The sequence below is a fragment of the Argiope bruennichi genome, chromosome X2 (genome assembly GCF_947563725.1).
Source record: "Argiope bruennichi chromosome X2, qqArgBrue1.1, whole genome shotgun sequence".
NCBI classification, from domain to species: domain Eukaryota; kingdom Metazoa; phylum Arthropoda; class Arachnida; order Araneae; family Araneidae; genus Argiope; species Argiope bruennichi.
The window spans coordinates 92,699,546-92,724,545 of record NC_079163.1 but is presented as its reverse complement, the minus strand read 5'-3'; the positions used below and the strand labels follow the sequence as shown (position 1 = coordinate 92,724,545).

Here is a 25,000-nt window from a genome sequence, read left to right as displayed (position 1 = left end):
TTATCATATTTTTTTCTGAATCTTTTCTTGTGTAATTGACCGTGATCTTTTTCTTTTTTTTAGTACGTGATGAATATGCCCGAAGATGACCCCCGGCGGATGGACGAAATACGGAAATATGCGGCAATCTATGGCAGATTCGACTGCAAAAGGAAGGCGGAGAAACCACTCACTCTTCACGAGGTATAAAACTCTCGACTCTCTTTCTATCTATAATCTAATAACATTTTTGACTGAGCTCTTCTTTCTCTCTAAGCCATGCTTTTATTTATCCATTTCTTGTCTGTCAGACCATATGTTTAAAAAATCTTATCCTTTTTCATGTTCCAGCCAAGATAACGGAGTCAGTCTTATTTCTCTAGTTAAACTCTTGAACTATTCCAACCGGACACCAAAATGTGTGGGCTCCCAAAGAATTTCAGTATTTTTTAACTCTAAATTATATTTGACATATTTTTATTATGATCAAGATCCAAAATGTACTACTCATAAGTGTTTGGTGTTGTGCAAAATTGATTTTGATGTTACAAAATGATGAATTTGTGTGTGTCTTTCTCTGTCAATGGAGATTTTATGCTGGTTCCTAATAAAGTATTATATATTGTGCCTAATATTTAATGCCTTTTCCTAAGAGAAATCACTTCATTCAGTATGACTCCTTATCGGAGATGTTATCTAATCACGTGACAGGTAAGATTTTTTTTATAATATCGCGCCACGGTTCTTTTAGTCACTGATTCGCTTCTGAAAAAAATAGCAGGTAAGAATTATTTTTTATCTATTAACTAAATTTATTGTGTTTTTTTACAGTTGTTGGCTTGGTCAAACGTTATTGAATATTTTTCACGATATAAGCCCACAGTGTGTTTTATTTCAAATGTGTGTGTTGCTAATACTATTCCAGTGCAAATTTTATTATTTCCCCTGCTAATTTCTAAAGCCCTGTTTCCTATTATAAAGCATTTTCCTTCTTTTTTAGCTTTTTATTCGTATATTAAAGAGCATTTTGAAAAATAATGTGTATCCCTTTTAGGAACACAAGTCAAGACACATTATCCTGCTAATTAAAAGAATGATTGATTATTACTTATGTCAATTTAAAATATTGAAAAGTTCCTCTCTTGTACATAATATATACGTGTTCTTGAATTTACTATGTTCCTGAAAGGAATATACATACCATAGTTTAAAGATCTAACAAATATTATTATTTCAGGTGTTTCTTGTATGAATTCCACAATTCCATTCAAAACTGTTATGATTTTACAATATAAAAACTTCGCTTTCATTCTTTGTTATGTTGGTTGGTATATTTGAGATAAGTTTTTTTCCCCCCTGCAAGAAAGTCTGATGGGAGAAGAAGTTCAAGAACTCTATTCAAAATTCATTTCGATTGTCTTACTCATCAAATTTTTGTGAACTGCCCATTTTCTTTCCATAGGCCAAAAAATGCAAGTTTAGCATTTTTCAGTGCACGTGACATTTTCCAGTTGACAATCCCATCCCCAGAGCAGTACTCAATCAAAATTTGAAACTCCCCTCCCTCTCAGGTTAAAATCTCCTTTGAAGATAAAAATCTCAAACTGTTCAGATAAAGATCCCCCACAATTAACACCTTGTTTTCCCCACAGCTTATGGCAGCACTTTATTTCCAATGAGAGGATTCAAAACTCTGTTTGAATGCCCACATAAAAAGTGGATCTGATTGATGTGTTGATTAAGATTTGCTTAGCCTGGATGATAAGAATTTGCTAAAAAATCGAGGACATCATCGTTATTATACTTTTCAAAAATGAATTAAAAAAAATAGGTATTTCAACAGCTTCTGTGTATAAAAACAGATTCTGCTTTCCTATGATTAGGATTTGCTGAGCCTTGATGTTTAGGATTTGCTACTAATGGTAAAGTCATCATGACTGTTGTTCATCCTATCGGAAATGTGTGTAGAAATCGATATTTTTGTCCTTACATAGGAGAAAGATATCAAACTAATATTTCAAATGGAAAGTATCCATTTTTTTATTGGATGCTTATTGTTAAATACTATTCATTTCAAATCACGCTAATTGGATTTTTTGTTACTTACAGCATTATTTATGCTTTCTTCGCATATATTTAAAATTCTTTCAGTTAATTACACCAATCCAGCATTATGTATACTCAAACTGTATCTCGGTATCACGTTTATTGTGATCTCAGATTTTAAAGTTTGAGTGAATTGTTGTTTTCTTTTTAATGAAAAATGAAAACAAATTCCCTTTTACTTTTCCATTAATAAAAAAAGGATTCTTTATAATTTCAGATGGTTGATTTTGCTTCATGGAGAACATCTCAGCTAATTTTATTAATATTATTTCTAATTATTAAACATAAAAAATATTTGTTTGGATTCAATATAAATAACATTGCCGAAAGATTACGCCAACCCCTTTTATTCAGTCGTTATTTAAAAATTTTACACAGTTTTCAGTCTGATATGCATTTAAAGAGACGCGACTCCTAAAAAGATGGACTTTTCCATTTATTTTTAATTCGCTTCCAAACTAAGAGTTTTCTGAAATAATTAATAATGCGAAGAGGTATTGTTTTTTTTCAATGGGAGCTAATTATAATCTTAAAAAAGAAAGAGGGGGAACACGTGAAAATTAAAAGAGAGAAAAAAAATTAAGCTCGCATAAATTTCCATCTATCTTTTAAACTAAATTAAAGAAGTATTAGCAGTTGCCGCTTCTGTGATTTCATTTTTACAAATCTGAATCTTTAAAGAATTTTTTTCTCTCTCCACCGCTTCAACTGATATTTTGCTGAACGATCTCGCTGAGCGAGAGCACTCTTTTTCTCTAAGCAATCGATATCTATTTGGATAGTCAACATGAGAGAAGAGCGGGAAAAAACTGGATAAAACGCCGCGGGGAAAAAAGTAAAATTTGCACCGCTTCTCCCTCTTCCCCATCGCCTTCGAACGAACGCCTACCCAACTTCTCCTTTCAGTCTGTTGTGTCGCCATCTAGTGATAGATGGGTGAACTTAAAGGAATATCAGATTGTTTAATTCCGTCCAGTGTCCTTGTTTCATGCATTTATTTATCTTTTAAACATTATTCGTTTTACATTTAAAATTAAATTATTATGCAAATTTTAAATTTGTACACGAAATATATTTTTATTTCGGAATTTTATAATTAACTTTGACGGGTTTTTTTAAAAAACTGAATTTTGAATCTGTTTTAACTTTTTCAAAATCTAAAACTTTTCGGCTTGCAGTATTAAGAATCGTCATTTTGGTTTTCCAAATTTCAGTTACATTTATCATATTAAGTTTTTAAAAAATTTTATTCTGATATGCATATAATTCCTCAGTGTCAGTTTGTCTAAGTCACTTATTGCATTTTTATCAATAAATAATGGCTCATTTTACAAGAAATTAAAATAATGATAATATTTATTATAATGTCGCCTTTTTAAAATTTTATTATAATGAAAATCCTTTTTAAATTGTTCATATCTCCTTAAGTAAGTATTCAAGAAACATTCCTAAAACACCTTCTAAAAGGCTTGAAATAAGTATCTGCCAGCATATGCTTGAAAGATTTCTATTGTAGTTTGAATGTATTTAAAAAATTTTCTATGATAACTAAACTGACAAATGTGTCATTACTGAGGAAAAATTATTAAATTTTTAGTGTGTAAATCCTATGAATATATATATAAAAAAAAATTGTGAAATAACTTTTTCCAAGAAGGAAAGTTTCACTGCTTTTCCATTACATTAATTAAATGATTTTTTTTTTTTTTTTTTTTTTTTTGCTTTATACACAGGCTTAGTATTTAAATAAATTATTGAACAAGTTCATTAATTTTTACACAAAATTTCATAGTATAATGTAAAATGTATCCCGTATGGTTCACTATATAAATAAATATTAAATTTTCATGGTAAAGTTTGATTATTTATGCATTTGATGAAAATATCTCTTTTTCAGATTTGTAAGGTTTCATTTTATTCGTTAAAGAAATAAAATAGAAATAGATTTTTAAAAAAATTAAAAATTCCGTTGTTTCTCTTGCATTTTTTTTTTTTTTTTTTAAGAATTCAAAATTTATTCCTAACGGTTTGTGAAATATAATTTAAACTTCAATTTCATGTAGTGCCTCTTGAAATTAAAGCAAATAAAAATATAAATTAAAAAATCCTCTTGATCTGTTGAGAAATCAACCAATTACTTATCATTTAATCCTATACAGAGAAGTAGCAATCTTATGAAATAGAATTAAATTTCCCTTGGGGGTAGGGAGATATTCTTTAAATGACTAGTGCGTAAACTAGCCATTTCTTGTAACGAACTTGTAATTTAATCTTATTTCTATATAAGGGTTATTCGTTGACTTCAGCAACTCATATCCAATGCATGTACTAGACATTTTCACTCTCCTTTACAAGTATTTTTATGACTTCATCGCTCTATGCCAAAATTTAAAAAAAAAAAAAAAAAAAAAAAAAAAATCACTGTTAGTCTTGTATATTTTAACTCTGAAAGAAAATAATATTATCAGTTTTTTTCTACGAAATAACTCAAAATTAGACTTTCAAACTGTAATGTTGTAGTCTTAGAAAGATGCTTGTTCGATTAAAGCTATAAATTATATCAAATATCGTGCTATGAAAAATTGTAGTTCTTAAAAGTGAAAGATATCGTAAAAAATAGATAAATTTTAGCCATGAAGATTTTGAAAGATTGAAGATAAAGAAAATTATGCAAAAGCTTATTCATTTAAAAAGCATTCTTCGAAATTGGACTGCCATATTTCACTCAGTCGGAGATTCATTACTTTTTGAGCTTCGTATCTTCATGATTTATTTCACGGTGCAGTGTTACTTTTTGTCATTAATTTTCATAGTTTATGCATAATGTAAGATTAGATAAATCAGTGAATGCTATTTTCTTAAATAGATCTTAAAATATGTATTTTAAAAGTTAAGCATAACGTGTAGTTTTAGAAATGAAATACAAAATAACGCTCTTCAATCAACAAATATCTCTTTTCATAGATTAAAGTCTATAATTCTATTTCCAGTTACACCAATTAAGTAGAAAATAAACAAATTATATTTAATTTTTTCGATAACATTTAAAGAGTGTTACGAGTTTTTTAAACAACGTTACCGTTTACAAGACAATTCTTTAAACACAAATGAATGTTAGATATTTATCAGTTCCTTAAGTTTCTTCAATTAATTCGTGGGTTGTGTGAGAACGTACATTTTCCTTGAGAATACACCATCCTTTAATTGTATAGAAAGCAAATTTATTGCTTCAAACGGTTTAGAGAAAAAAAAATCAATGTAATTTTGAACTGAAAGCTAAACGTGGTCTCATTTATTTAATTCCATGTCAGACTAATTCAGTGTAAGATATGCATTTTCTAAACATTTGCTGAAGAAATCAAGATTAATATTCACTTTCCAAAAATTTTACTTTGAAAAGAAGATTGAGAACCGGCAGATATCCTACTTCACAAGCAATGAAATTATCAGTAATATTATCTAAAATATTGAAGTAAATATTTGAAGTGGACGACAAAATTCTTCCCCAAAAAATGGTGGATCTCTAACTTTCGAAAAAAGATGTATTGCAACATTAATGAAGCATATTTCTCTGCTGCATTTGTACATCGCATGCGCACTTGAATCTAATCACAAAATATTTTACGGCATTTGAGAATTTGGCTTAATTTCATTCTTAAAGGGACAACTGGATTTCCTCTCTTTGGATTTTTTTCCTCTTAGGAGCTTTGAATTTTATTTAATTCCCTATCCAGTTTTACTCTATGATTGTGCTTAAATTAATGTTAAAAAATTATCAAATTAAAAAACTGACTAAATTGTTTGAGTAGTAGCTCACCCATTTTCTCTTCTAAGAAACATTAATTGTCTTCGTTGTCCGTGTTTACAATATTCAAATTTGTGGGAATTTCCTGAAACTCTAAACTGATTCTTGAAAATTTGATATTTCTACTTATATATCATACATGATAAATATATGAATGAAAAGAAGATTGAGAACAGGCAGATATCCCACTTGGCAAGCAATGAATTTATTAGAAATGTTATCTAAAATATTGAAGTAAATATTTGAAGTGGAAGACCGAATGCTTCCCCAAAAAAGGATGCATCTCTTACTTTCGAAAAAAAGATGTACTGAAATATTGATGAAGCATATTTCTTTGATGCTGTGTACATCGCACGCATACTTGAATCTAATATCAGAATATTTTACGGCAGTTGAGAAGTTGGCATTATTTCATTCTGAGAAGGACAACTGGTTGTCCTCTTATTGGATTTTTTTCTCTCTTGGGAGCTTTGAATTCTTTTTAATTCCCTGCCCAGTTTTTCTCGACAATTGTGCTTAAATTAATGCTAAAAATTACCAAATTAAGAAACTGTTTGAACTGTAGATCACTCATTTTCTCCTCCAAAACTCATTAATTGTCTTCATTGTCCGTGTTTATAATGTTCAAATTTTGTGGGAATTTCTTGAAACTCTAAACAGATTCTTGAAAATTTCTACTGATATATCATACATGATAAATGTGTGAAAGAAAAGACGAAATAATGATTTATAATATTGTTTATAATTGTATTGAGTGCACTCTGTACTTATTTATTGTTCATACTTTCATGTGTTTATGACTCCACTTTTCCCTTTTTATATATCATTATATTATTCTTTATGCTAACGTTTATTTTATGTGTAACTAACACTATGTGTTTATTAGTGTGTAAATTACCTAATGCTTCGCTTTTAATATTTATTTAATTTTTAAGGCTCTTTCCTAAGGAAATTCCTATTTGAAGTGATGTTTTTATGTCTAATAGATTTTTTGTCAAAGTAGTGTACAATAATAGCAAAGGAATGGTTCCAGGTGTCAGTGAACGAGGCAGCAGCTCAAATCTGCAAGCATATTCCTGCTCTGCTTACTCGTAGAGATGAGTTGTTTCCATTGGCAAGACAAGTAGTCCGAGACAGTGGTTATCAATACTCCAAAGGTCATTCCAGGTGAGTGAATTTATTAGATTTGATAAAAAATGACAATCCCGATTTTTGTTTCGCTAAAATAATAGAAAAAAAAATCTCCATAGAGACGTCCTTTATATGAACGGATATCGTACTATTTCAAGATAGGGAATATAATACTTGTATTATGTTTCTTTTATATCTTCTTTTATAAACCAGTTTTGAAGAAGAAATATATAATTAGGTAGAACTGAGAATGAGCAATAAAAGGCAGATAAACTATTATACTAACTTTATATTGTATATGATATATGACCAGTCAGCATCAAAACGGCCATTTTATCTGGAGAAACCGGATATGCGCTTCTTTATCGGATATGAACTGTATAAAATGTTATCATAAGATTGTTAGAAATATGCATGAAACAGTTCTCTCTTTTTTTAATAGCAAAAAATTAATTAATTGATGAATGGAATAAAATTATAAAATTTAAATATTATTGCAATACCAGTTTAAAAATCTTTGCTCAAATTATTTTGTTAGAGATGTGGGACGTGAGATAAATTTTATCACTGATAAATTTAAAAGATATTTTTTTTTTAATTCCGCTTCATGTAGAATTATTGCAGAGTGGTATGGAATTCAAAATGAATATTTATACATTTATAAGGAAATTAGTAAAATATATCAATCCAAACTTTAAATTATATAATATAATCAAATACAAAACTCTGTTATCATAAGAAAGCTGGAATAAAGTTTAAAAAAAGGAAAGGTAACGTTATTTCAAACTCTGAATTTTGCATAACTGATAAATGTAATGATAAAAAATTAGGAAATATTTAAAAATGAGTATGAAACATTGGAAAAAAAGAAGCGTTTTTTTCTTTCTAAAAGAGCATTAGAAAATATATTGTAGAATTAGAAAATATACGACATAACCCTGGTGTTCACGTTTAATAAAAAATATATTCATACGTATTTTTATCTTATTATATTTATTTTGAAATAACTTCTAATTTTCTAGCAGTGAATTGAATATCCCAATCTAAATAAATGCAATCATAATATGAAAATATAGTATTTCAAAAAATCACGAATGTAGATGAAATATGAGAAATTACCTAATCAAAAATTTAAAAAAAAATTGAATATATTAATAAATCATGCCTTTAGTGTTGAGTAAGCTTCCATAATTTTTGAAAATAATTTTTTGGGTTAAATAAAAATATATTTTTTTAAATCTAATAAATAAAAAAAATATCTAAGAAGGGAAAATTTTTATGAAACTCAAAAGTAGACAAAATGAAATTGTTTAATATTCCTGGAAGTTTATAATCTTTGAGGTCAAGTTTTCATCGATGTGGATTTTTGAGTTGTCTACATATTTTCTCTAATTTTGTTCGGTAATTATGTTGTGCAAGTATGTTTAGAGAGAAATCCAATTTCTATTAATAAAATGGAAGTGGACCGTTAGCAATTCGTGGAATTTAAATGTGAACTTTTATTTATTTTAATAGTAATTTGTTCTTTTTAAAAGCTTTAAATGGAGAAATACCATGTAGCTTTCAGAAAATTATACAAGTTGTCTATTCACACTTTTGAAGCAAACATTACAAGAATTTTTATTCTTTGATTTGATTTGAGGTGCAGCGAAAAAAAAAAAAAAGTCTTAAGATATCTGTAAGGTTGAGCTACATAATATGACATACAGAAACAGATGTTCTTAATGTTATTCAGGTAATTCAAGATCACAAGGAAAGCTTCTTTTCAATCGACCCTGATGAACAAATCAAGTCAACTTGTATAGAAATGTAATTTATTTACATTCAAGGGATTTCGAAGTTATTTTATCCATATAGTATTAACTATTCACATGAGCATACTAGAAGAAAGCGTTGACTTGAGTTGTCAAGTTTTAAATGACAGTGTATATCAGTACATTTGGAAAGTTAATATGATTTTCGAATAGTATCATACTTGTAAAAGAGTATATACTATACTATACGTTTACTATAATACTACGCTATACTATAAAATACTATTCAAACGATATCAAAGCTTTTTATTTTGCGGATATATTTTTTTTTTTTTTTTTTTCGCTGGCCTAACTATGTAACTCGTAAACACAATTTGAAATAGAATGCTTCTGTATAATATTAAAATTTGAATAAAAATTTAAAAATCTGTATAATATTAAAATTGGAATAAAAATTTTAAAATCTGTATAATATTAAAATCTGAATTAAAAAAATTTCATAAAATTTGAATTTAATTTTAAAAATTTGAATAAAAATTGAATAAAATTAAATTATTCTATTTATAATTTGATCAAAATAGAAATTTTTATAAATCCTTTTGAGATTCAAAGTATATATTGTAGATTTAATGTGCTATATTTTGAATGCTTTTATAAAATTAACCTGAAACAAAAGACTACGTTAGAAGATTTCATAATTTTTTTGGGTTTTTTTTCATAAAGTATCTGTGAATCGTATAAGTGGTTTGAAGCAATAAACTGAGGATAGAAATAAGACGTTGTGGCCCTCTTGTGCTTTCAGAATGACGACAATATCTATTTGGCTTATTTAAAACTTCATCATTCCAAAAGTATTTAAATATTGACAGGGAAGATAATGCATCATTTTGGAATAGTGTATGAATAATGTACCAAATTCTTTTGGAGATTATGTTTTATTCCATATCATCATTCTTTTGCAAGCATATTAGATTCTTCAACATTTGTTTGCAAAAATGGTTAAGAAACTCTTTTTAATTTTAAACATTTCATTAAAATGTATTAAATAATTATTTCGACGTTGAGTTTCGTTTTTTACATCTTTACTCAAAGCTTCATTTTCTTTTCTTTCTTTAATTTTTTATCAATTTTTTTTCACCAAAATCAGGATCACGTGAATTTTTTTCTGAAAAAAATTGAATTTTTGATTTTAAATTTAGATGACAGTTTTTTGTTGTTGTTTTCACCCGAAACTAGGACTTAAATAGAATAAGTCTAAGAATCTGCTTTATTTTATAATTTTTCCTTGATTTTATTTAAATGCCAATTTCAATTTTAATTTTTTATTTGAAAAGCACTTACACTTTGATTGCACATTTCGATCCTAAACTTATATGATTATTAAAAAACCTTTTTGAACAACATATCGCTTTAATGGTCTGTGTGCATTGCAATCAGATTTTAGTGAAAACTTCTGTCATGAAATAAAATAAAATTTTAATGTAAGGTATTTGAAGGTAATATAGCCACTTGGCGGTTTGATATTAGTTTAAATTTTACCAGGAAAAGACTCTACTATCGTAAAAAGAAATATAAAAATATGCCAATATCCTTTCTTGTAAATGTAAAAGTTTGCATTTCCTTGCCTGTCAGAGCGGACATATGGTTCTTGCATAAATCTCAAAAGAATTCATAAACCCTGCTGTAGAGATATAAAATAAATAGTGACGGTAGTATCTGCATACTGTTATTGTTTAAAAATTCAGGATTTTTTTTTGTTTGAATCTCTATTTAATTGTCTTTTTGACTGTTTGAATTTCTAGCAGCATTTTGAAAACTTTTTGATTTCCGGAATTTTTTTTATAACATTTGAGTGAATTCAAATAAGAATAAAGAAATCCTTTTCATAAAAATAAGGAGTTGTGTATTTTTATCCTTGCGTTTTTCGCTTAATTGCAATAAAGCTCAGTAATTATTGACAAAAATTTGAAAATGGCCGAGCTACATTCACTGGCCGTATTGCTTTAAGAAAAAGGTGTTTGAGAAATTTTGATAAGTGAAAATCAAACAAGGAACAAGTATTTTTTCTTAATGACAGATAGCACTAATAACCAGGTTTCCATTTGTTCAACATTACTACAGTAGTTTCAAAATTTTTGTTTGGAATGAGAGTAGCCATATTACTTTCAGACACCTTAAAATGTGACTAAACTATATTTCCAAGAAAGTTTTTAGGTAGATTTAACAGAATTAAGTTTCAAGCTAAAATTTATACATGATAAATAGAGTTTGCGTTTCCCAAACTATTCTCATTCAAGAGATCACGTAGAAAGATATATAACCTTCTTTAATGCTTTTTTTTTTCACTGGAAAATGGAAGTGGCTTATTCAGTTTTAGCCGTAAGGCGATCCGGAGTTTTCTGAAGAAAGAACGCTGCACATCTATTGAAATAGAGACAATTGTAAAACCTCTTTAATCAAACATGAGCGAGCTGGAAGACCATTTGCTTCGGGCGTATAACAGAGAAAAGACTTTTTTCGTTATCTTTCCTTTTATTCTCGAGATAAAAATAAAGATAATGAAAAAAATATCTGATTAGCATTATAGAGTTCACAAATTTTTTGATATTTAAAAAGAAATAGGCTTGACTATGTGTTTATGGTAGAAAAAGGTTCTACAAACTGTCGGTGTTGCAATAAATTCTGGAATATATTATCGGACACACGTAAAAAATCCACGTCTATCAGACATAATTTTCATTTGCAGTTTTATTAATTTCATCCATTTTTTAAGCACATTTTTTTGTCCTTGAGAAAGTCACCTAGTTTTGGAATATTACAGTGGGCGTCTTCATTTCGCATGCATGCCTTTGATTTTCTATAACATATTGTAGTTTAAATTCTGTTTTATAACTAAAATAGTGAGGTTTCACGTCTTTTAAAGTTATTCTTTTTTGCCCACTATTATGTCGTGTGTTTTTCTTTTTCCATGTTTTAAGTTATTTTGAAAGATCAAATTCTTTAAAGCTAGGCTTCGGGAAGCTCTTCTATTCTTAGAACATTTTTCGCCTCCCGCCATTCCTGGAAAAAGTTTTTTCGCTATTCGGGATATAGTTGTGTGAAAAATAAAACAATAATTAATAACAAATGCAGATTAATATAACTTGATATTGTCGTTTTTAAGAATTTTAATTTAATATTTTTCGTCGGAGAAAATAATTTTTAGTAATCGACTTTGGAAAATATGAGGAAAAAGCTTCATTAATACTTTCTAAACATCTGCAGAAATTACAATCTCTGTACTAGTTACTGGTTTACTTATAATTCGTTGTTTTGCTGAGGTCGTTTAATTTCTTCAAGAAAATTGGAAGACTTTTTGAGAAAGTAGAAAATGAATTATTAAGATAAATACTTAGATTTAGTTTTGTTGAAAAAGTGATTTTTGGTTATTAATTAACGTTATATTAAATTACCTAGCTATTCCAGACGACAGTGGGTATTTTCAATATAAAGAGAAAAAATATGAAATATGCATTTCTTTTCGTGACTTTGGTGTTATGCAGTAACTAAGAATTGTTCACGAGTAATTTACGTACTTAAAGGACTTAATGATAGGTTTGTTATTGTATAAGTTAATAATTTGGAGGGTCCCCCCCCAAGGCTTAATGTTAGATCGCGTTATTTCATCTATTAAACTGTGGAAAACCATAATTTTTAAAATAATTTTAAAATAAATTTTTAATTTTTCATCGGCTGAACCTGAAATATCAAAATAAATAATTATTATAGTGTTCCGATTTAATGATTGGAAAATAATGCATGTATAGTATTTTTTACATTCGTGATTCAAAGATATTTTTAGAAAGAAAATTGTATAAAATATCACTAAATTTTCAGTTTGGAATTTTAAAAACTGGAAGTTTGGAATTTTTTGCTTGTATGCGGGTGTATATTTTTAAGACAAGTTTTTTCCGACAAAATGAAAATTAATTTTCTAAGTTCAATAGGAAAAAACAAACTAGTTTTTCATTGGTTCAATTCGGTTAAATCAGAGCTCTGATGGTGTTTAGCCTTCTTGCAGACTTGTTGCAGCAGAAGCTTTGATATTTCTAATTTTAAAATGCATGATTATATATTGACAGATTTGTACAAAATTAAATTAGTTTTTACTTTTCCTAAAAAAAATATAAATATTTTGACTTTTATGTCTCATTGAAACTATTCTAAAGACGTATCTTTATAATGAATTGTTTCAATGAACCTCAAGAATTATTAAAAGTAATGATAAAATTCCTACACTACACACGATTCTAGTGAAACTGCCATCGAAATATTAATACTTCGATTTATTAGTGTATCTATCTTGTCAATATAAGGAATGAATATAATTCTTTAATTAAGGAATAAATATAATTCTTTAATTAAGGGATAAATATAATTCTTTAATTAGGGAATAAATATAATTCTTTAATTCTGTAATTAAAGTAATAATTCGGCTGATATTTTTGGCATAATAAAGAAGAACTTTGAAAATTGTCTTGTTGGTAATTTAAAAAAAAATGTAGAAAATGTAATTAAAACAAGTAACTTACCTTGAGAAAATATTAAGTAATCAAATTCTGAAAATAAATATTGCATTATTTTATACTTCTTCAAAAAATTGATAGGCATAAGAATTATGAAGACGGAAGAAAAAAACAAATAAATGTAAAATAAGAAATATTATATTTATAAAGAATATTATTTTTCTTATACATTTTGTTAGAATGTAAACTGCTTACTGTATTTCGTTTGACATAAAATATCAGGCATCATATGAAATATCTGAAAAGATGTTTTCTTTCATAAAACTAATAAAACAATTATTGTAGATATCTGCAATCTGCTATTTGATACTGGCATACTTTTTTACCAACTGTTTTGCTGCAATATTTTTGAAAAAAACATTTAGCTTATTAAAATTTAATGTTTATGATTTTTTCTTATTTTCTGTAAGGAAGTACATTGGAAAAATGCATATCAAATTATGAAACATATCATGGTGTTAAAATATTTTATCTCCAAATTTAGAAAGGCATCATATTTTTTTAATTCTGAAATGGCGAACAATAAGTTGAAAGACGTGTTTTGAAGGAAAACGGAAAATTTAATTTTTTAAGCATGATTATTTGATGTATAGTAATATCAAAGTTCCGAAGAGACTGCCATCTATAACCACTTTCAGTAAATAGTCAAAAGCAAAGTATTGGTAAAAATTAAAAGCTTTTAGTCGTATATCACATTTTTTTAAATATTTCTCGGCTGAGTTTTCGTAGAATATTTTCAATCTTAAACGTTTAACCTCTCTATCGCTTTCTTTGAATTAACTTCTATAATTCTTAACACAGGAATTGTCTGTATTACATTTATAGATTATTTTATTTATTTATTACGATTCCGGTTAATCTCAAGTTCTTATATTTGTCAAAATTCTGTTACTAAGCTTGCACATTTGTTTAATACTAGATTATACGATCCATACATTTTTATTATTATTATTATTATTTAGATTTAACAACTGAGAATTGATTTCGAACAAGAGCAGGAAGGAGAACTTTTTTTGATAATTAATTCTACATTTCGAAACAGCATAAAATGCGATAGTTTATAAATTGTGAAGCCTTTCCCTAGTTTATAGCATATAATATATTGGTCTGAAATTTAGTGTCTGTCTAATTTTCTTCTCTTTACAAATATATTTAATAGAATATTAATTTTATTGTATTTGTATATGAAAGTAATTTTTGAATTTAACAGGTTTAGAACTATATTTCATAAAATGACACAAGAACTACCTAATTCCATGAAGTTTTTCTCAATCCATAGTTTCAACTATGGTCTAATATAAGACGATATCTTTATATTTAATTTGTATCTTTAATAATATTATATAGAATTTAAAACGAGGCTTTATTCAGAATAAGTTTTCAAAAATGAGTTTTTCCTACAACTGACTTTGCACAAAAAAAAAAAAAAAAAAAAAATTCTTTGACGAGGTACATCTTTTTGATAAAGAATGTAAACAATCCTTCATTCGAGTTTATATAAGCGAATTTTTGTAAACCATATTTAAATTTTAAATTGAATATAAAATAAGTAATGGCTAAAATCTTATAGTATGGACAGTTAATTTAAACACAAATAAATTAATTATTGACATTTTATCTGAAAAGAGTTACACTTAATTAAAGGGTAAACTCAAAAAAAAATTATCCTTATTTGTTAGCGCTCTAACTTTTAACTCATTATTTGTGCATGTGTGGTAGACATATGAGAATAAGTCAATTAAGTATCTGCAAACAGTCTTTAAAATTTATTACAATAGCGATACAAAATTAACAATGATATCATTTTTCAATATAGTCACCCTTTTTCAATACATTTCGATCATCGTTGCACAAGTTTTATGCAGAGTACTCCAACATCTTTAAAGATTTTGAAGAGTTCTGACATAGGCGGTGGTATGCGGAGGCGTGTTTTCGCGTTGGCATGCAAAAAATAAAAATAAAAAATAATAACAAATAAATAAAAAAGACGGGGGGGGGGGAGAAAACGAAAAAAGGAAGAAGAAAAAAAATAACACTTTTCGACAATCGACCTTAGAGTTGGTTTCAAATTTCATACTTAAACTTGAGGCAAAGTATATCAAATATCATTTATTATATATTATTTACCTTTTTTTCCAGATAATGCTCCAGAATTCATTTTTGCGAGTCCCCCCCTCAAAAAAAAACTGTGAGTGTCACTTTTCTTACAGAGAATTGACTCTTATATTACTTTTTTAACTGGGCATTCGGATGTTTTCATTCCAAGCTCTGGCGTTTGTTCTTTAGTTAAAAGTGATGATTCAATGTTTCGTTTCAAAGTAAAATGCTTCGCTTCAAATCATATCTTTTTTTCTAGTGATGATTCATTAAAAAATCGTTTTCTGTAACATGTTGCTGATAGATGCTCATGTGATTGTGTTTGTGCTCTTCACTCAGTAGTTTTGGGATGCATTTCATAAAAACTTCATGAAAATTGAGCTTGTTATGTATGATTTCATGTGCAGAATCATGAGTAATATGTATATGGTTTGCAACTTAATCTATTGTCCCTCGGCCGTTCAGAATCAGGAAAAGGATTAGTACATTGCTGGGATCAGCAATGGATGGGCTGAACATCTCACTTTTTCCTTGTCACTTCTTCAATCCTTTTTAAACTATCTGAACTTTCTGTAAACACTTTGCTATGGTTAAAAAATGCATCCATATTGACCTGAGAGTCTTCTATATATTTCAGCTAATAATATATTTTCAAAACACACTCATACAAAAAAAAAAAAATATTTACTGAACACTAGCTACGTATATTCTTTGATGCAAATTTAGAGAGGCGCAACCGTGGTTATTCTCAACTCTGAAATCTACGATAAGCGAAGAGAACGGCGCCATCTAGCGGCCAATACGTGCACAAAGTTGTGCAGCCAACCTACAGGCAATTAGAATTACTGTGCAGATATTTATTGACTTACAATCCTATATTTGCTTGATAGATATTTTAATGTGGTCTGTAAACGAATTTTTATAAGATCTTTTGGAATACACTGTTTAAATTAATAGGTTTATATATACTCTATATTTTTTTTCTAGTATATATAGTCAAGTTTAAAGTTTCTGATTTTATAATCTAGTTCTTCTAGTCCTGAAAATATAGCATAATTATTCATCTAAAATCTTCCTAACATAATTACTTAGAAATCAGTTATTCCGGATTTTTTTTTATTTGACTCGGAACCATCTATAATAAATAAAAGCTGTGCGGAAATAAAAAAAAATATTTATATAAATATTATAATTTTTAGGAAGTCACTGAAGAATTTATGCATTTAATCACCCAAAACTACCATTTCCTCTAATTTTTATTTATAAAGTTAAAATAGCAATATAAATTAAGGCCCCTGTATTTTCAGAAATAGGGAAATAACTCTTTAATGTTATAATGTTTACTCAAAAATTGTGATTTGGATCATTATAAATAATATTGAATAGAATTCTTGTCCGATTTTGTACCTAATCAAAATTTTTTTAGGCTTTATTATCAGACTGTAAAAAAACTAATATTCCTTTATTCATCATCAAATCATAACATTCCTCGAATAAATTTGATCAATTCATTCATTGTCCTTATGGATTTTGTAAAGGATGTAAAGTTTTGTATGCTCATAAAAAGAATTTGTTAGAATTATTGACAGTGAATAAACCATAATTTATCCTAAATACCCTTCATGAAAATTAAAAATTACAACATTTGTCGAGCAATTTCCATCTGTATGAACCCAATAATATTCAGAAATTTCCTTGTATACTCCATCAAAAATCTTATAAAACATAAATAGATTGTAGAAATTTTGTATAGTGTAATTCACCGGAAGTTTGTAACAACTTTAACTAATATGAATCTTCTGAAAAATATTTTCTTAACTGTAGCCAATCTATGAAAGAAATGTCCCAAAACTTTCTGTACTAAACATGTGTAAATGAGGTAATAAAATGTATTTCATTAAGCATTCAACTGCAAAATCTGTTATTCAGAAATAACAAAATTCCTTTGCACTGGATTTAAAATATAACTTGTATCAGAAAAATAAAATATCGCTGAAGCAAGGCTTTACTCTCCAAGAAAAATACGGAATCTTGTAAATACTGGTGATTAGATAGTACAAAGCTTCTAAAATTTTTCAAATTCACAGTCCCTTTTAGGGTAGGAAAAAAATGCTGATGTCCCCATTTTCATGATAAAAATATAATTGAGCTCCCACTACAGAAAATTAAACTAAGAAATTTAGCATTAATTAAAAATAAACAGAAATAGCTTCAGATAAAGTTTTTGTTGAAATAAATTTTATAAAAAGTTTACAAATTCGAAATGTTTTTTTAAATAACTTTTATTTATAAATATTGGAAAATCTGATAGATGAGAACATTATGAAAGACTTCGAGACACTGTCTTTTATAAAACGACTTCATTTTGAAGTTATTCACAAACTATAAGAAGTCGTGGGATAAATCATTGGTTTGTAGATGCAATTTGATGTTGGGACATCAGTCTACAGAGAATTGTTAAACTGATCATTGTTAGACTAACATTAATTAATTGTTTTAAATTAATGAAACTATTTTCAAAATTAAACTCACATATAAAATAATATGTGCAAGTTTTTCTTATCCCAATTTTTTCTAATCCAACGGGAAAAATAAGAATACCACGAGTAAAGTCTTATTTAAATCTTTATTTTTGAAATGCTTTTCAGATGCAACTAAAAGCGCAGAAGCATAAACATCAGCGTTAAAGAATGGATCCGTTTTGTAATAGAATTTTTTTAATTTTTATCCTCAACATAACAAGGAGGATCAATATACTTGAGCTGATAACTGTTTTATAATTTATATACTCTTTTACCCTTCTCACAGCCTTTGTCAAATTTTTGCTCCATACTATTTGCTACATTCTATTTTAAAATAAAATATTTACTAAGAAATGCCTTTAAAGGATTTAAATTTAACTAGCTGCAGTAAAAAGAAAAACTTAGTTAAAAATATCAAAAGTATCTTATCGTCATGTTTTTATGTTTCCATAATTTTTCCGAGGGAAAAAAGTACACAAACCTATTACTTTCTCCTACTTTTTAAAAATATTTTAATAAATGTACAAACTTTTTTAACCAAGAATATTCAGTGTGTCAGTCGTTAAAAGAATAAAGTGATCAAGCGTTGAGCTCTAAGGAAAAAAAATATTGAGTTCCTAAATGTCATAACTATGCTGACATTTTATCAAACTAGCAGCTTAGTGACAATACAATTTAGTTTTGTAAAAAGTCATTACTTGTTATCTTAATGTTTTATTTTTATGCGTCTGTACTTTAAAAGGAAAAAAAAAACTGTCAAAATCTGTTACATTCTTTTATTTTCTTAAGACATATTTTAGAAAGTCTAGTTACATCATTTGAATTTTCTCCGAGTTCCCTTTTTTTGCAATTTATTGTTGTTGTCGTTGTTATTTCTAGAAGTAATATTATTTCTGATGTATACAAATTATATTTTAAACATCATTTTTTTTTTGGGGGGGGGGACTCGATATATAGATTTGGAAAAATAGAACTGCTTCGACGCTTAAAAGAAAATAGTACATATTTAAACTTTTTCTTTCTCTTTCTTTGCTGATAATACAGCAGAAAAAAATATAATTAAATCCTTCTTCAAATTTCTGCACTCTTAGTTTGAAGAATGCACTTTTTGGCATAATTAATTTCCTGATATTCCAAAATAATTATTTTAAATAGGTAATTGTAGCGTTATAATTGTTAATTATAGTATCCCCTAATTGACAGCTGAATTATTATAACTAATTGTTATTATTATTATCTTTTATTAATAGACGCATTATGGTTAATTATAGTATATCAGTTACTAAATTTTTCTATAAAACTATGAGGATTATTAATAGTGAAAATAATCTTTTTGTTATATCTTTATCATGGGTATTAAGTTCGTATTATTTAGAATTTTTGTTCCCCAGGGAAAACTTTATTCTTATGGATTCGGGAAAAAGGAACTTTTCTTTCATGCAGAAATTCATTCACAGAAATTTGTTATATTCTTGAATGCTTTTTAATTTAAGAGATATAATATATTGCTACCTTTATTTGAGGATTCTTAGAAATTTTTTTTATATCCCCTTATGCATTATAATTCTGATATTTGTTTTCGAAATGTAATTATAATGAGGACGAATCAATAATGTGATCTAAAATTTATGTGAAAATCACTTGAGAACTAGAAACGGACACTAAATATTGTTGTTCTGAAAATAAAGGGGAGACTTTTTCTCTCAAATTATATTCATTCTAAGAAAAGAATGCTTTAATTTTTTAAAAACCTAAAGATTCATAAATGAGCAAAATCTTATTTTAGGTTTTATTAACATACTACAGAACGTATTTTGAAACAAAAAAAAATCTAAAAACTCTTGTAAATTCCGATATGTTCTTGAATTCATTACACAATTGTATAAACGTAAGAAGTATTATTTCTTTAATAGAATGCTAACTGGTCTTCATTTCAATGAGTCTGTTTTTAATCTGTCATTTTACAAATAAAAAACAATAAAATGCTGACTTGTTTTCGTTTTTCTTGTTTCGTATTCATGTTCCGGATTTCAATTGTGTTCTTATTAATCCGCATTCTTTATCCTAAGATGGTTACCAATAATTTTTTTAAACAATCAAAAATTATATAATTATTTGAGCACGTATCAATTGACAAGCTACTTTATAGTTCGAATGTAGCATAACATATCAAGTTTAATGACCTGATGGAATTCAAAATATTATATTGAGGAAATAAATGTGAAAAATAAGAAACTTTGCTAGATATTTTTTTGTTTTTTGTTTTTGTTTTCTAAATGAAGTTTTAGCAGTGAGATGCTAAAAAGAGAAACTCGTTATATGCTCATTAATATTTAATACTTTATTTCCCAAATTATTAGTGCTTAAGAAAAGACTCTTAAAATAAACATCAGAAAACTCATATTAAGCTTTTAACTTCCAAAACTTTCCTAAATTTTATTTAACTCTCCAGTTTTAAAATATTTCTTCACCAAAATTTCAGAACTTAGAATTAAATAGATCAATTTAAATATTCAAAAAAATTGAAAATTTTTAACAGATATCATTATTGCTTTTGCTTTGCTTTATATTGCTTTTTCGTTGCTTTATATTGCTTTAGCGTTGCTTTATATTGCTTTTGCTTTATATTCACAATTTAATATTTTCAAGGCCAACCATTAAACTGTACAGATATAAAATCTCCATTTTTGTGGAGATAATGTGCTAATATATACAAAATTTCAGGTTAATTGTATTGCCTGATAGCAAAATATTAGCTTTATTTATCAATTGGAGAATCGCGACGCTGAGCTAAGGTTCCACATTTTCCATTTATTTCCCTTCCATACCTCCCAAAAATAAGGATGTAGAACATCCTTATTTTTATTAGGTATGGAAGTTGAAAGAGAGGAATTCGCAGCTCACGTATCCTTATGATACAACGTGCCAGAAGTATGTCGTCAGCATCCATTGTTTAACTTTGAAACGGTATTTTAATCCAACAAAAAACGGATAAAACTCAGATTATCCTTTACTTTTCAAAAGTGTCAATAAAAACAGAATCATAAAATACACGAAAAAAAATCTTTTGTTTTCCTTATATCTTATACATATTTTTAATACCCTGAATGTTGCGCAATTTCCATGGAAATTTAAAATCTATTAATTATTAATGTTTTATAAAATCTTATTTTAAATGCAGTTTTCTTTAAAACATCAACTTGTTTAAAAACTTTTTATATTGTAAAATAATAGTCACAAAGAGATTGAAAATTAAAAAATTCTAAATTGTGTTTTAGTGCGATGCTGAAAAAGAAATCCTTAAAAACTTGATGATATAAAAGGAAGAAAAGATATTCATATATAATTCTTCAATTTCAGGTTATATTAATTTCTCAATAAATATACTCTTATAAATAATATAAATTATGAAAATGTATTTTTTTTTTTTTTTTTTTTTTTTTTTTTTTTTTTGGCTGCACTAATTCTTAAAGATTTAGGGTTTTCTTGGATTCCAGTTCCAATTGTAGATTTGATCGTTAAAGTAATACTCTATCCAAATACATTTTTAAAATGGCAAAATTGCTTGAGATTCAACTTCTATAATATTTCAATCATACTTTTTTCACCTTATTTGTATTGCTCTAGGTCAGTTTCATTGGCAATTCTTTTTCGCGCAGGATGCAGCCATTTTTTTTTCTAGACATATTCTGCATTGACTTAGAATATAAGAAATGTAGATTTTTTGAGTTCAAAATACATTAAAACTTTGAATTAATCTTGTACAATAATTTTGTAAACCAACATATTATAACTGTAATTCTGAAACATAAATATTTCACAAAAAGTAATAATCCCCTATATATCAGACTTGAGGGTTCCTAAAAAAATTCAATTTATAAAAATATAATATTGCAAATTTTTTATCATTTTATTTCTAGAAACAGCTTTGTAAAGTTATTTTTTAGGATTAAAGAATTAAAAAAAAAAAATCAGCTATCAAAGAAATTTATTTCTTTATTTATTCGTACATTTAATTTAAATGTACAAATAAGAATATAATTTGCAGACTTGCTTACAATGTACTAAAAAACATATGTTCATACGAAATAACCATGATGCTGTTCTTGCTACGTTTCCTCCCTAACATTTATAGTCTTTGAAAAAAAGAAGTTATATTGAACAAATTCTTGAAAACACCCCAGTTTTATCCATTTTGAAACCATTGTCGAGCTCATACAAACGATTTTATAAAAAATATTTTTCCACTAAGAACATTTCGCGTTTAAATCGCAAGCCCTTTCACCTTTTCTTGAATGCCATGTCATTTTTTGCATTTATTGAGACGTCCAGAAGTCTCTTGGAAATTGAAAATTGCATATTTATTTACTTTATTCTTTATTCAAGGTCAGTTTTCCAACAATTATTATTTTTACTCATTTACATCTGTTTTATCGATCTTATCAAATTTTAAGGATTCAAATCGTTTCCAATCACCTCTAAAAATTTCAATGGCATTCATAACTTAAAACGATTTTTCCAAATTATTGAACATCACTTTTTCAAAAATTAATGTTTAAATTTCATTATCTTTTTAAACTTGGCAAAGTGTGACTGAATCATTGACTAATTTATGTATTCAAAATAAATATGCCCTCTCATAGTGCTTTTCAGTATTTTGTCGTTAATAACAATTGTCTGTTGATCTGTCTAAATTCTTCTGAGATTCTTCAAGCATAAAATCCGTTCGAGTGGAAAAAATACAATTATTCCAACGTAAAATTACACGACTACTTTCTTTTGATTGTTTATTGAAAAACATCGGATCCATTTTGATAATAAAAAAAAGAAATTTATATTATACAGATTATCTTTTTGTATCCGAGTTCATTATTAATAACTGTTTATTTATTTTATTTTGTAACTTTGCTTCATAAAAACGGATTTGCAAATTAAATTTATTTCCTTTGCTTTCTGAAAATATGAAGAATAATTATAAAATGTGCCTCTGTAAAACACTAAATACTGCTGTATTTAATTTCCCTTTCTAATTTTATCTGGTTCCCAGAATCTGGATCTAACCTTTATCATAATTAAAAGCATGTTAAGAGGCTAAAATTGTCAGATATCGAGACATTCAATTTAACGGAGCATCATTGGCCTCGAGGCTTAACTTCCAGGGAGAATCGTTTTGCTCATTAAATCCATCGATGGTCAAATTCCCTCACGCTGGTACGGTGCGGAAGTTTAAGAGAGGAGGTGCAGCTTAGTTATTATAAGTTATTATATTCGACATCTAACCATGGTTTAAAATTTTGCGATCCCTCTCAAAACAGCTCTCAAGTAACTTCAAAATGGCACGTTAAAATTACTAAACTAAACTTAATTTATTAAAGGCTCTCACGGGCCTGATTTTTCATACTTTTTATAGACAAAAAAAATGAATGTATGTGTGGAAGGGTATTGTTTCTACTAATTTTTCTTTTCCTTAAAGATATTTAAATTTATTTTTCCGTTTTTTACGCACTGGTACATATATTGTAGCACTGAACTATAAAAATCTCATTCATCTCCAGCAAACCAATCTATTGATCTTACAATGAATTCGAAGATATTTTTGTTCACTCTGTCCTACTGTAACATTTCATGCGTGTTTGAGGGAAGACAGAAGCAGGCAACCTCAGGGTCGGTCAAAAAGTACCACAGATCTTATCTCTCAGTAAGCTAAAAAAAAAAGGGGGGGGGGGAGAAGAAAGAAAAAAAAAAACCTGACAAGGGAAGTTTCTTGTTTCTATGTTAGAATTCCTATCATAAAAGTATTTTGATTTTTCAACTAGTCATAATAAGTAAAAAGTGAGAATAAATTGTTGATTTTTTTCTACAATAATTCCTTTCCATTCATAATTCTGATACAGTACCTTTTCCAAACAATACTCGCATAAATTATAAACAGAAAAAATCGTCCTGAATACAGTTTTTTTAATTCAACTGAATATTCTTCAAAAACCTGTCAATGAGTGTTTTTGAATAGTTCGCCTAATTTTAGTACAGTGTCAATTGTATGTGTTTCTTGATATAGTGAATTTTTCTTTATAACTGTGTCCTATTTTTAACTCAATAACTGTTACAAAATATTTTGTTTTGCGAATTTCAATTATTAGAATGGTATAATTGGATTTTAAAAGCATCGAAATACCTATGATTGCTCAACTTCTGGATGAAAACTGCTTCGGAAATTGTGGGAGTTATTGGTTTGATAAAGCACAAACTCTTATATATATATTTTTTATTATTATACTTATATTTTGCAAATTTATTTGATTAATACATTTGATTAATTGCAAAATATTAATCAAATAACTATTTCATTAAAAACATTTTAAAGATCGATTAATTATGATTATACTCCTATTTATCACTTTCTTCTAATGAAGTATTTTTTAAAATAATATCGTAAATTAAAAATTCATTCACAAATAAAAAAAATATAATGTCCATTCTTATTTGTTTCATCTATTTACCTGCGTTTGCAACTCCATTTATTGAAAATACTAAATTTTTTTATTTGATTATACGACATCGTGACTATAATAAAAAAATGATTTTTAAAAACATTGCGGAAAATAGGTCAACTTTAAAATAAGACATAATTCGATAAAAACTTTTTTTAATTTTAAAGATGTAAATGTAAAGAAATGTAAATGAAAAGAAATGATGTGGTAATTGTTTTCTTATTATGTATGTTTTTGCATTTATCTCCGAAAAGCATCAAAATTACAAAATGAAAGATATCAGTGACAATTTGACTGAGTCAAAATAAATTTTGAATACTTTAGGAAGAGTTTTCATATGTCACTCTGACACATTTGGGGGCAGCATCCTCTAAACAAATCTATTTTTGACCACAGGTTAAAAGTAATTTCTTTTCGTGGTAATAGACATGGAAGTCGAGAGAACATGGCCAATTTTCGCTACATATATCTTTTATGCGATAGCTCAGTTCTTCTAGCTCCTTAGTATCGCTTTTATGACCTGCATTATTGTTTCCAGTTTGGAGTTCTA

At 27.3% G+C, this 25,000-nt stretch overlaps 1 protein-coding gene across 6 annotated transcripts in view; it reads left to right on the top strand.

The window, feature by feature from the left end:
- LOC129960309 (NGFI-A-binding protein 1-like) overlaps window positions 1-25,000 on the top strand; it is a 281,783-nt gene that overhangs the window by 243,698 nt on the left and 13,085 nt on the right. For 4 of the 6 annotated variants that reach the window (XM_056073650.1, XM_056073649.1, XM_056073647.1 and 1 more), the window contains 2 exons: window positions 64-183; window positions 6,912-7,057. In XM_056073650.1, coding sequence (XP_055929625.1) covers window positions 64-183; window positions 6,912-7,057 — 266 coding nt within the window. The remainder of the gene's footprint in view (window positions 1-63; window positions 184-6,911; window positions 7,058-25,000) is intronic. The other 2 variants (XM_056073648.1, XM_056073652.1) reach the window with 1 other exon arrangement.